The sequence below is a fragment of the Nicotiana sylvestris genome, chromosome 2, assembly GCF_000393655.2.
Source record: "Nicotiana sylvestris chromosome 2, ASM39365v2, whole genome shotgun sequence".
Classification (NCBI taxonomy): Eukaryota; Viridiplantae; Streptophyta; class Magnoliopsida; order Solanales; family Solanaceae; genus Nicotiana; species Nicotiana sylvestris.
The window spans coordinates 214,929,541-214,942,563 of NC_091058.1; the positions used below are offsets into that span (position 1 = coordinate 214,929,541).

Here is a 13,023-nt window from a genome sequence, read left to right on the forward strand (position 1 = left end):
GGCTCAACAGCAAATGCAGGAGCAGAACTAGCCTGAGAGTGAGAACCCTGACCAATTTCCTCTGAAGAGGGGTCAGGTTCCTCACGAGAGGGCCCAGTAGTTTTTGCTAGTGTAGAGCCTTCGACAGCCACCATGGCTTCTTCTTCCCCCATACTCTGTGTCTCGTTCCTTTGAGACATGGAAGCACTAGAAATTACCTCATGTAAGACTCCATCAGCAGATACCACAAAGATGGTCGCGATATTTTCTTCCTCAATAGGCTCCATAGCCACCACATAATCTGAAGCAATAATGGCGGAAAACTCTACCACCTCGGGACTTTTACCCTGTTTTCCACTTTTCCATTGATCAACGGGAACTTCAGAAGATAGACAAGAGGGATCAACAATTTTAGGGGTTTCTAAGATAGTTGTCTTAGAACTGGAGGGAGACGAGAAGGCTGGGTTAAGAGTGATTTCGGTGATGAGAGAAGGAATGGTTACAGAAGACTCATTGGGGACGGAGGACTCACTAGGTTTTTCAGTGTTCGAGGCGACTGAGGCAGGAATTGTAGAGTTTGTGTCAACCATTGGAGAGGTAGAGAGAAAATTCTTTGGAGAGGTGCTAATGGAGGACTATGGTTTGTGAAGAAGGAGGAGGGTTTTTAATGTTAGAGGATTATTATGAAGAGAGAGATGCAACCGGTTTTGAAACGACGGTTGTGCTTGGAGTGTTGCAACGTTTCAGAGGGAGATGGAACGATTTGAACTAAAAAGACGTGATAGCAGGGTCTAAAAAGGTGGATGACATGGCAGTTGATGTCTGTACCTTTTCAAGACGCGTATTAAAGAATGCACAGAACTACTAACCTTTGGTACAAGAACCAGGTTCTTGACCTGTCATTGAAAGTTTCAATCCTCTTTTATCATCCATGCAATGTAGCTACAGCTTCTATAATCATCATGCGTGTTTACCTGCAATGATATTGAAGTGAGTTAGACTTGGCCAGAAAACGTTTTATCTAACTTTACCTGAAGGTGAATTTCATAGCCAACTGATGAGGAATCAGGTGCTCAATTGGACTTCAAAAGCCCCAGCTTCACGCTGTTTCTTTCAAAATGTTCCCTAGTCAATGCATTGGTGAAGATATCTGCAATTTGGTCTTCTGTGTTACAGAACTTCATACAAATCAACCCTTTATCCATATTGTCCCTTAGAAAATGATGTCTCGCATCAATGTGCTTGGTCCTTTTGTGTTGAACTGGATTCTTAGCCATGTTGAGTGCACTGGTGTTATCACATAGAAGAGGCACACACTCAGTAAATACCCCAAAATCCTCCAGTTATTGCTTAATCCATAGGAGTTAAGCACAACAGGATGCTGCAGCTACATATTCTGCTTCAGCTATTGAAAAAGTCACTGAGTGTTACTTCCTTGTGCCCCAAGAGATAAGACATGAACCTAGGAAGTGACCTATTCAAGAAGTGCTTTCCTCTCCACAAGATAACCTGCATAGTCAGTATTAGCATATCCAATGAGATTAAAACTATCACCTTAGGGGTAATAAGGACCAGGTCTTGTGTTCTCTTAAGGTATCTCAAAATTCTTTTGGCAGCCTTCAAATGAGATTCCTTAGGATTTGATTGAAACCTTGCACATAGCCCCACACTGAAGACAATATCAGGTCTGTTGGCAGTGATATAGAGAAGAGCTCCAATAATGCCTCTATACATAGTTTGATTCACAGGAGATCCAGTTTCATCCATATCTAGTCGAGTGGACGTAGCAATGGAAGTGTCTATCACCTTTGATGCTTCCATATCAAACCTCTTCAAGAGCTCCCTGATATACCTTTGCAGACAAATGAATGTACCCTTTATGGACTACTTCACTTGAAGACCCAAGAAAAAATTCAGCTCCCCTATCATGCTCATTTCAAACTCACTTTCCATGAGTTTTGCAAATTCTTCACACAGAGAATCAGCTGTTTCCCCAAAAATGATATCATCAACATAGACCTGAACAATGAGCAGGTTCCTTCCTCGTTTCTTTAGGAACAAGGTGTTGTCAATTTTCCCTATTTTAAAGCCATTTTCTAAGAGGAACTTTGACAACCTTTCATACCAAGCTCGAGGAGCCTACTTCATCCCATACAGTGCTTTGTCCAATTTAAAAACATATTCAGGGTGTTCATGACATTCAAACCTTGGAGGTTGCTTCACATAGACTTCTTCCTTAAGAAGTCCATTCAGAAATGCACTTTTGACATCCATTTAGAACAAGGTGAATTCCATATGAGATGCAAAAACGATTAGAAATCTAATAGCTTCCATACGAGTGACCGGAGCAAACGTTCCATCGTACTATTGTGAGGGAACCACAAGGGTGTCAGGTCCTTTGTTTGGTTCTCTATATCCTGAAGCTATCAGTTCGCATTTAGCTGGAGTCCGTTGATTTGCAATGTAGGTCAAGTGTGTCAGGTTCCCTATCTGGTTCTTGAGAGTAAGTTTGTTAGATCATCAAAACATAAGACTAAAACATTGAAAACTCATCACTGGGCAACACTCTCCTTAAGGCCTACTATACAGACCAGAGCATCCTGGAGTACCGGGGTAGCGATAAACCCCTATAGAACCTGAGTTGGCCCTACTGGAACGGTATAGGCTGGAGCCTCCTCCTCAAACTATATCCGAGACCCCACCACTGGTGTTGTTGCTCTAGGCTAAGGCCTGCCCCTACCTCAGCATCTAGCACGGCCTCTGCCTCATCCTCTACCCCTCGTAGGAGCTGCCACTAGGGGCTCAGGCTACTGATCAACGGATGAAGAGGCACGTGTTCTCACCATATGTGAAAGAATAGAGTAGAAGTTCAATTAGCATCGAGGATCCAAATCGCACGACAAAGAAGAATAGATGTGAAGTTATTCCTAAACTCTGTAGCCTCTAGGGGATAAGCACAGATGTCTCGGTACCGATCCCTCATACTCTAACTAGCTTGTTCGTGAATTGTGAGACCTAAGCAACCTAGAGCTCTAATACCAACTTGTCACGATCCAGATTTTACACCCTCGAGAGTTGTGATGGCTCATACTCGTGAAATCTAGGCAAGCCAACTATTAGGGTTCTACACAGTAACAATCAATCCCAAATAGTTATAAACAAAAACTAAAGATAAATAGTTGATAAATGTGGAAGAGTTATGACATGATCAAATAATCTAATACAAATCCACCCACGGATCTGGTGTCACAACTTCACGAACATCTACGAGTTACTATAAATACTGGTCTGAAAAGAAAGTACAACTGTTCTCGGAAAAGAAAAGAGACAGTAGAAAGCTAAACAGTGAATGGGGACTTCAGGCTTTGCGGACGCCAACAGATCTACCTTGGCCTCTCTGGACTGAAGGCAACTACATCAGCTACTCACTAGGTCCGGTACCGAAATCTGCACAAATGAGTGCAGAGTGTAGTATCAATACAACTGACCCCATGTACAGAGTATGTGTTGAGCCTAACCTCGGCGAAGTAGTGATGAGGCTAGGACACGACAATCATATATACCTATGCAGTTAAATCATGTACAAACAGAAATAGAGTAATAGAAATCAACAATAAGGTGGGAAGGGGACATGCTGCGAGGAATATCAGATTCTAACAATAAGCCATTAAAGAAACATCAATAAAGGAGCATAGTGAACATCATATCTAAATCAACAAATAATGAAACGGTAATACGTGCACGACATCACTCTTCGTGCTTTTACTCTCATCCTCACCATATAAAACAACATAAACGGCACGGCATCACCCTTCGTGCACTACCTCACATAATCATGGCACAACATCACCCTTCGTGCATTATTCCTCCCGATATTGGCACGACATCACCCTTCGTGCATTATCACTCATAATATCGGCACAGCATCACCCTTCGTGCATTAACACTCACTCACAATATCATGCACAACATCACCTTTCGTGCTTTACACTCTTCCTCACCCAAACAATATAAACAATACATACTGGCAAGGGAATCAACAATATCAACAATAATATCCCGGCAAGGGAATCAATAATATCAATAATAACATCCCGGTAAGGGATTCAGCTATAACCAATCTCGTTTTCAACAATTACTTTACAAAATAAAACTCAACCTGTGTCAATTCTCAATAATAATCAATTACCAAGAAAACTTTCATAAGTTTTGTTCAACATGAATAATCATCAATTTGAGCATGATCGATACATAATAGAGTCACAACAATCATGATATAAGACTCACGGGCATGCTTGACACCAACGTATAGATACTTGTCACAACACCTATACGTCGTACTCGATACTAACACATAGCAAATAGACCACAACTAAGGTTGTATTGTGGTCCGGGCCCGGGCCTAGCCAAACGGGCCTGGGCTTGAGGCGGGTCGGGCTAAGGCGGTCCCGGGCCAAACGGTCCCGGGCTTCACGGTCCCGATGTGTGGAACCGGCCCACGGTGTTCCTAAGCCCACATGATCCCGGGCTAAATAGGCCAGGCCCGCGAGCCTAAACGGGCCTAACGGGATTTTTTTGTTCCGGGCTATTTGTTTTAAATTTTTTTATCTAATGCACTTTCTTGTAAACTATATATGTATATACTAGTATAAATTGCTTATATATAGCTATATAAATATATATAGTATATATAGTATGTATAGTATGTATATATAAGGGTGTATTATGTGTATATATAATTATATATTGCCTTATATATATGTTGAACGGCTAGTCGTTAGGGCCCGTTTGGCCTGTTGGGCCCGGTTGAACCGGCCCAGGCCCGCCTGCCGGTCCGGGCTTAACGGTCCCGAGCTTACGGGCTATTTGGGTTAGACCGACCCGCGACAGGATAATGCACCACTAGAGACCGGGCCCGCTTGAACCGACCCGTTTGGCCCGCGGTCTTGGGCCGGGCCTGGACCACAATACAGCCTTAACCACAACTCCTATTCCCTCAAGTTAAGGTTAGGCCAAACACTTACCTCGAATCCGCGGACAAGATTAAGTCTCAACTACCACTTTACCTCTCGGTTCCACTTCCAATTCGCTTGTATCTAGTCACTATTTACTTAATAACATTAATACATGCTAAATAAACCAATTCCAATGCATGAAAATAGGTTTCCCATTGATTTCTCCAAAAAGTCAAAAGTTGACCCCGTGCCCGCTTGGTCAAAACCCGAAGTTCGAACCAAAACCCGATCATCCATTCACTTACGAACTCAAATTGAGGTCCAAATCCCCAAAATTTGAAAATTCTAACTTCTACCCAAAAACACCCAAATTCCCATGAAAAAACCCTAGATTTTGAAGTGAAATCATGCAAAAAGATGTTATAGATTGAAGAAAATAAGTTATAAATCGTTTACCAATGATTTGGGGAAGAACTCTCTTCAAACAAATCGCATATGGGAGTTTAGGGTTTGAAAAATTGTAAAAGTGAAGAAGAATCCCGTCAAAATCTCAGTTATCAGGTCTCAGATGTCGCAATTGTGACCAGGGGTTCGCAATTGCGAAACCTTTAGAATCCTGCTGCCTTCGCATTTGCGAAGGACATGTCACATTTGCGAGGGGGGGGGGGGGGGGGCGCTTCGCATTTCCCAGCCCTAAGCCTAGGCTGGGTTCGCAATTGCGACACATGGGTCGCATTTCCCAAACCTGAGCACTTCGCATTTGCGAAGCCTGATTTGGTAATATGAGGCATGTTACACAGCTACAACATACTAGCAATTTTCCTAAGTCCAAATTCAATCTATGGCCTATCCAAAACATACCCAAGACCTCGGGGCTCCAAACCAATCATGCACGCAAGTATAAAAATATCATATGGACTTGCCCGTGCGATCAAATCATCAAAATAACATCAACAACTACGAATTAAACTTCAAATTCATGAAATCACTCAAGAACATTGAAATTTTTATTTTCTCAATTATAGGTCCGTTTTATACCATACCAATTCCGGTTTTTACCAAATTTCACAGAATCAACTTAATTACTATTTTAAACCTGTACCGAGCTCCGGAACCAACATACGGGCCCGATACCATCTATGCATGCATCATTTCACTTTCAAAAGCCTTTATATTTTCCAGCAAATAATTTTCTGTAAAATTCTTTTTTCGGGCTTGGGATCTCGCAATTTGATTCCAGGCATACACCCAAGTTTCATATTTTACTACGGACCCTACTGGGTCATCAAGTCATGGGTCCGGGTCCGTTTACTAAGAATATTGACCAAAGTCAACTTTAACCCATTTTAAAGGCCAAATTTATTATTCTTCTAAATTCACATAAAAGCTTTTCAGAAACGCACCCGGACTGCACACGCAAATCGAGGTGAGACAAAAGAGATTTTTAAGACCTCGAAACACGATTTTGACTTCTAAAACAAGAGATGATCTTTAGGGTCATCACATCTCTCTCTCTTTCTATGTGATTTTTAGCTCAATTGAACCAAAATTGCTCAAATTTACGACAAAACAAGATATATTTGTAGTTATTTTTGTCTGATTACAGGCAATTTGGAGTAGAAAATATCTTGTTTTGTATATTTTTTTGGATTGTATGTGTTTTTGGAGAAGCGATATTGCCTTTTTTAGGCTTTTGCGACTAAATTGTTTAGTTAAAATTCTTCGTAGGAATCTATTATAGATGATTTTGTTAGTTTTGGTTGAGTTTTGTATCAATTTCTTCACAAAATTATGTAATTGTTCGTATAATTTTTTTAAAAAAAAAAATTCTCATTGAACCTAGTTTCAACTATGAAACAGAGCAATATGACAAGACAAATTCGTTCGATGAGTTCATCACCTTATTCAAAGCTGGTTTCAATTGAGAAATCGAGCAACATGAGAAGAGAAACCAAATCAATGAGTTTATCTCCTCATTCAACCCCGGTTTTAGTTGAGAAATTGATTGGTAATATGGGAAGACAAAATTGTTCCGACATTGTTAAAGTGTTAGAATCTCGAAAGGATGTTGTTGGATAATCTGAGAAAAAGAAGAGCAAAAGGGTTAGAGTGGATGATGTTGAAGGTAAGAGAAAATGTGTCTTGGAGGACGAAGTGAATTTGGGTGTCAAACAAAAAAAAAGTAAGGTTCAGAAGACAGAAAAAGTAAAATTCCAGACAAAGTTTGTAAGGTACATATAATTTTTCAGTTATATTTTTTTCTATTGTTGAATCTTCTTTTAAAATTGAATTATTTTGTATTTATTTGTTTTTAATTTGTGTCATTTATTTGTAGCGTTGGAAGCTTTATATTCCAGTTGGTGAGCCTTTTCTTGTTACTCATTGGATATCATACACTAATGTGGACATCGTATCAGTTTTACAGTCAAAGTTGACTGATGTCCAGCTTTGGATGTTAAGGGAAAGCTGTTTTGGCTATTTTCTTGATTTACCTCGAGTTGCTATCCAGACACAACTTATTCGTTCTTTAATGTTTAGGGAGTTGGTTCAAGATAAGTGTGATCAATTTTATGTGAAATTAAATGACGAATGTGTTTTACGTTTTGGTCTTCGGGAATTTGGTATTGTAAGTGGTTTAAACTGTTGTGGCAATGAACATGTTAAGGGTAACTTCAATGGACCCAATAGATTGGTGGATACTTATTTTTCTGGTTTTGAAGCGGTGTCAAAGAAGTCGCTTATTGATTGTTTTGAGACGAAGAAATGTCAGTTTGATGAAGACTCAGTTAAGATTGCAATCATTTATTTCATAAACACATTTCTAATGTCCACTCAGGCTCAAAAGATATATATAAGTAAACGTTGTTTTCATCTTGTCGAGAGTGGTGAGTATGTGTCCTTTCCTTGGGGTAAGATTGTGTTTCGAGCTTTAATAAAGTCGATGAGGGACGGGTTGAGGGGAAAGTCTGAGTTTTATAGGATTAGTGGATTTCCTCTTGCACTACAGGTGTGGTTTTATGAGTGTTGCACTATAGTTGATTAAAAAATTTGTTGTTCGCGTTGGAGATCATACACTACGCAAATTAAATTGGAAAATGACCGACAGGCCAACGCGTGAGGACTTCTCTACTGGTTTCTTCAACAGCACTGGGAATAAGGTACCAACTTTTATGTATTGATGGGATATACATATATAATACACTGTAATTCATTGTGATACATCAAATATACAGTTTTTATACATTTTTGATACATCTAGGACTGAAGCATTTTTTGTTATATTTGCAGTTTAAAAATATTTCTCCGACAACTAAAGAGCTAAGGATATTTACTTTGCTTATTGAAGTTAACGATGAATATTAGAAATATTTGACATCACGTAACAGGGGAAAACTTCCTATTAATTATAGCGATGATTTTGTCATGCCACTCCCGAAACAGATTAAGGAGCCTGTCCCAGCAAAAAAAGGCGTCGGGTGTCCAACTTGCTGATTATGACCCTGAGTTGCAGAAGTTGAAAGCCGATGTTAAACAAGTTTGTATTGATTTTCATATTTGTTTTGACAGTTTTGTTAAAATATATATTCAAAGTCTATTATCTTTCTTATTTGTTTCATTTTGTAGCTCCATACACAGTTAAAATCCTTCATGGAATATGTTTCTGATAAATTTAAGAAAGTTTTTGAGTTGATAAATTCCAAAGTATGTGTTTCTTTTCCACTGTGCATTTCCTTTTATTTTTTTTGTTAACCTACTGTATCCTTTTTTTTATAAAAAATAGCTTGGTGCAAGCGAATACAAATATGGTGCACATCCAGAGGAAGACACCTGTGATCGTCAAGACAATAATGATTTTGGGAGCAATATGGAGTTTGGTGGCAATGAAGATGTTGAAATGGATGGTTGTAAGGTGTGTTTAGTTGTGCATTCTGCACTTTTTCCTTTTCTTTTCTTTTCTTTGTTGTTTTTGATAATTTGATTCTTTTTTAAAAAAATAGGTCGGTGGAAGTGAAGGCAAAGATGCTTTACATTCTCAAGGAGATACCAGTGAGCATCATCGTAATAACATTGTGTTCGATGAAGCAGATCAGTTAGGTGTCAATATTATGGAAGACCTTCTGGTGTGAAAGTTAACATGTTCGTTGCTAAAGTAACTTTCACACCAGATGTAGCGCATATTAAGGCTATTGGGAGACTGCAGATGAGGCGGCATGGGAGACGGAGGAAGAATCTGAGAAAGAAATTATTCCCAAATCTTAGACTAGCGATGTTTGTGTGACTGCAAGTGTTGATAAGGCGGCAGGGGAGATGAAGAAATAATCTGAGAAAGAGGTTCCTGAATCTCATATTGTTCTGTACCAACCTGAATTACTTCCTGAAGTTTCGCCGCAAATAGAAAAAAGAAAGAGATGTCCTGCAAAAGTCGTACAGTCTCTGTTCATTACTGTATTTAATTCTGGTTCCAGTGCTGTGTTGTTCCAGCGAAAGAAAAATTTATGATGTTAAACATCCCTTTCAAAGTAAAATCGGAACTGACATTAACAGCTCTTTGTTAAATGTATTTGCTGCGTGGGTCAAAGAATGGAAATCCAGAAAAAAGTATGTTTCCAACTTCTGAGTTTTGTTCAGTTTTATATTTTAATATATTATCATTTATAGCATTATTTTATATCAATTCACTATATCTCTTTTATGTATATCTTTTACTATGAATGAAATTTACCCGAACCATGTTAGTGAACTCAATCCTGCTTATGATCTTGGTATATATCATGTTGAAGACAAAAAATAATTTTACACTTTGGCATATAATGGTCAGTCTTGGATGACTCGGTATGTAAGAAGTTATTTTTATAGCTTTTTTTTTATTCAATTTTGGCCAGTACATGTGATCAGGCCTCTTAAGTTAGAATAGATTATTAATTGCTATCTTGTCTGGCACAAGAGAAGTAGTGAGCATTCATCCTTTATTTTCTGTGAATTTGGTTTGAAAAACATAGCTTCTTAAAACTAACGAGCCTTCAGTGATTAATTATTTGTTATATTTTACTTCAGCACATTGATGTTTTGTTCTATTATTTGAGGAAGAAGGAGAAGTATGGCACAGACCTACCTGTAACGTTCACCACAACAGATTGGTACTTCGACGAGAAAATTAATGAGTTGTGGCATGCGTTTATTGATACAGATGGTGACAGTGATGTGTGCAATCCGGAACATATCATTGCAGAGTATATTCAAGGGTATGTCTTGGATGCAAATGTTCTATGGCACACTGTCAAGCACGTCTTAATGCCAATTAATGCTGTGAAACAATGGCATTGGATAATGGTTGTGATGTCCTTCAAGGATAGGTGCATTTATGTTTATGACTCTATGCGTGGTGGAGCTGCTCATCAAGCCAAAGTTCATAAGACAATACGCAAGTATTCTGTGTTGCTGCCTCATTTTTTCATGCATACGTATTTCTATTTAAACAAAAAAGTATCAATTGGTGCACTGATGTCTACAAATCAAAGGACTTGATTACCCCTTTTGATGTAAAACTGGTTGAAGGACTGCCTCAACAAGTCGAAGCGTATGAATTTCTTTCAACACAATCTGTTTTGTTTTTAGATTCTACAGTTTGATAATTATTTTTATTTTTATTTTTGTAGTTATTGCGATGTATTTACGACATCATTTCCCGAGTATTTCATTGAGGGAAAAACGCCTCCTAAAAAATTTAATGCCTATGCACACCAGCACAAATTTGGTACTCTCTTGTGGGATTATGCTAGAAAGAAGATGGAACTGAACGCGCAAAGTGATGATGAGATTATTGGTTGACAGAAAAAGTGGCTGGAGCGGAAGAACTAGTTACGTTTGTCATTGTTGTAGGATGAACTCAATAATTTCATTTTGTATTGTGTTGTGTTATGTTGTCATTGTTGTAAGACGAATCAGATTTGTTTGTGTTTGAATTTTATGAATACTTTTAAGATTTGTACGGAAAATGAAATGTTTGATCTGTTATAAAGGTTTAATGAGTTTTAATGCAATATTGAAGTATTGCATTTTAGTTTATTTTGGTATTTTCTCCCTTGATTTTGTGTTGTCAATTCAAGATATAAAAAATATACGGTAGTTTGTGATACACTGTCTCTTCCTGATACACACATGATACATAGATGATACAGTTGTTTTGGATTGTTGCACAGTTAGTTTCTTCGCAATAAGTTCTGCAGTTTGTTTGGTTTCGAAATATATATTGATGAAACCACACTCTTATTTGCAAATTTCGAAAATTATTTGCATGGTTTTCTAGCTGTTATGGCTGTTTTTCATTAGTTAGATTTGTTATTGCACAAATACAGGCATGAGTAAGAGCCGATACACAGAGATACATATGTGATACACAAGATATACATAGATGATACAAATATGATACAACTTATTTTTTAATAAAACAAATGTATAATTTAAAAAATACACTTACAACACAATTTTAAATGATAGATCAAATATTTATTTATACCTAAAATTCAAATGACATTATGCATTGATACAGTTCTTGATATATTGGATTCTTCTAATTCTCTATGATATTCAGTAAAGTACAATAACAAGTAATTCTAAGTTTGACATATTTCATCGTCTCTTTGAATTATTTCTACAAGTTTTTTTGTTGTGACCTTCTTCTCCATACCGTCCACATGAAATCGACCTTTTTCGTTCCCTTTCAGATATTGTCTTGGACCTCCCCTTCCTTGGCCTTCCTATTGATTTAGTCAATTCTGGTGGCAAGACTTTTTCATCTAGAACTTTAGTAGGAATTTTTCATGTGCTTTCATTAGAAACCGGATAAATTGGAATTTCATAGATCTTCAATGGGTACTTCCTGGTGTAATACACCGAGAAATAATCAATGTGATCAATATATTCGTATTTTAATACTGTCCAAGCATGTGCACATGGCAGCTCATCCAACTGAAACCTTCTACAGTTGCAAGTTCGATCTTTTAGGAACACCATTCTATACTTACCCTTGTCAAATACTAAATATAAGTGACTCGTCGAAGGGGTCACCTACAAAATTTATCAACTACCATTAGTGGTGACAAAGCAGATGCCCTCAAAATACATATACTGGAGGGCCTACAAGATTCAAAATAGCTTAATATCATGTTAGACCAACCAATATTTCACCAGTGGTGTAGGCATAGATGCTACATTAAAATGAAAACCTTATATACAAGTTGGTAGTCACCTAAAAGTTGAACAATTTGCTTACATAATGATTAATTTCTCGCATGCCTCAGAAGAAATAGAGAATAGAGGTAGACCAACTAACTTTTAAAAGAAACAGAAATCTGAAGTCTTGGGGTAATAGAGATAAGACCCTCAAACAATGGATATTAGAAAATGTTAGCTTTAATCAATTTGGTCTCCCTGTACCGTGCATGTGGACACTAAGTTTAACAGAATCACATAAAGAGTTCAAGAAATAACAAATCCGTGAATTCGATATGATTACATATTATATGTACAAGTATCTATAGATTCTAGTCATACCTTCATCCGATGTGAAAATTCGAGATTGTCTATCAGCATTATATCATATTTTTTTTCAAGATTAGTAAATGAATCTATTGCATTCTTTTGGTTTGTAACATTCTATCGTCCGATCAATTGCCTTATGTACTCCAGCAAAGACAGTACTGGGAGTTCCCTAGCAGCCTTGAGCGATGCATTGATCGACTCCGCAATATTTGAAGTCATTGTCAATGTTCTGTTGACAGTGGAATGTGCTCTGGACTATCTTTCATACCCAACGTTGATGAGGTAATCTTTAACCCTCTTATCAATTCTCTCTACCTCTGCCATGTGGTAATCAAACTGCTCAACTGTGTATTCTTTGACCATAGCAAAGAATATGTCTTTGAGTTGCAAATGGTTCTTCTTGTAATTTTTTTTTACATTATTCTATAGATATCATATGCAGACACAGTGAGTTACTTGTAGATACATCTTGTCGCTGCATTTTCAATGCCTTCATGCCTGTCCGAGACTATGAACATTCCCGCCTTTTCCCTAAATGCATTCTTAA

General features: G+C 37.9%; 1 protein-coding gene across 1 annotated transcript; it reads left to right on the top strand.

Moving 5' to 3' along the window:
• The first annotated feature begins 6,999 nt into the window (after nucleotides 1–6,999).
• LOC138886272 (uncharacterized) lies at nucleotides 7,000–8,297 on the top strand. Its single transcript, XM_070167338.1, has 3 exons — nucleotides 7,000–7,059; nucleotides 7,270–7,941; nucleotides 8,223–8,297. Exons 1-3 carry the CDS (start codon nucleotides 7,000–7,002, stop codon nucleotides 8,295–8,297), a joined length of 807 nt encoding a protein of 268 aa, XP_070023439.1.
• The last annotated feature ends 4,726 nt before the right edge of the window (nucleotides 8,298–13,023 follow it).

Excerpts from the sequence above, each read along its gene's own strand:
- LOC138886272 (XM_070167338.1), top strand. The coding sequence starts at position 7,000 with ATGTTGTTGGATAATCTGAGAAAAAGAAGAGCAAAAGGGTTAGAGTGG. Across the intron at positions 7,060-7,269 it reads TAGAGTGGATGATGTTGAAG|CGTTGGAAGCTTTATATTCC; the intron begins GTAAGAGAAAAT and ends ATTTATTTGTAG. Across the intron at positions 7,942-8,222 it reads GATTTCCTCTTGCACTACAG|TTTAAAAATATTTCTCCGAC; the intron begins GTGTGGTTTTAT and ends TTATATTTGCAG.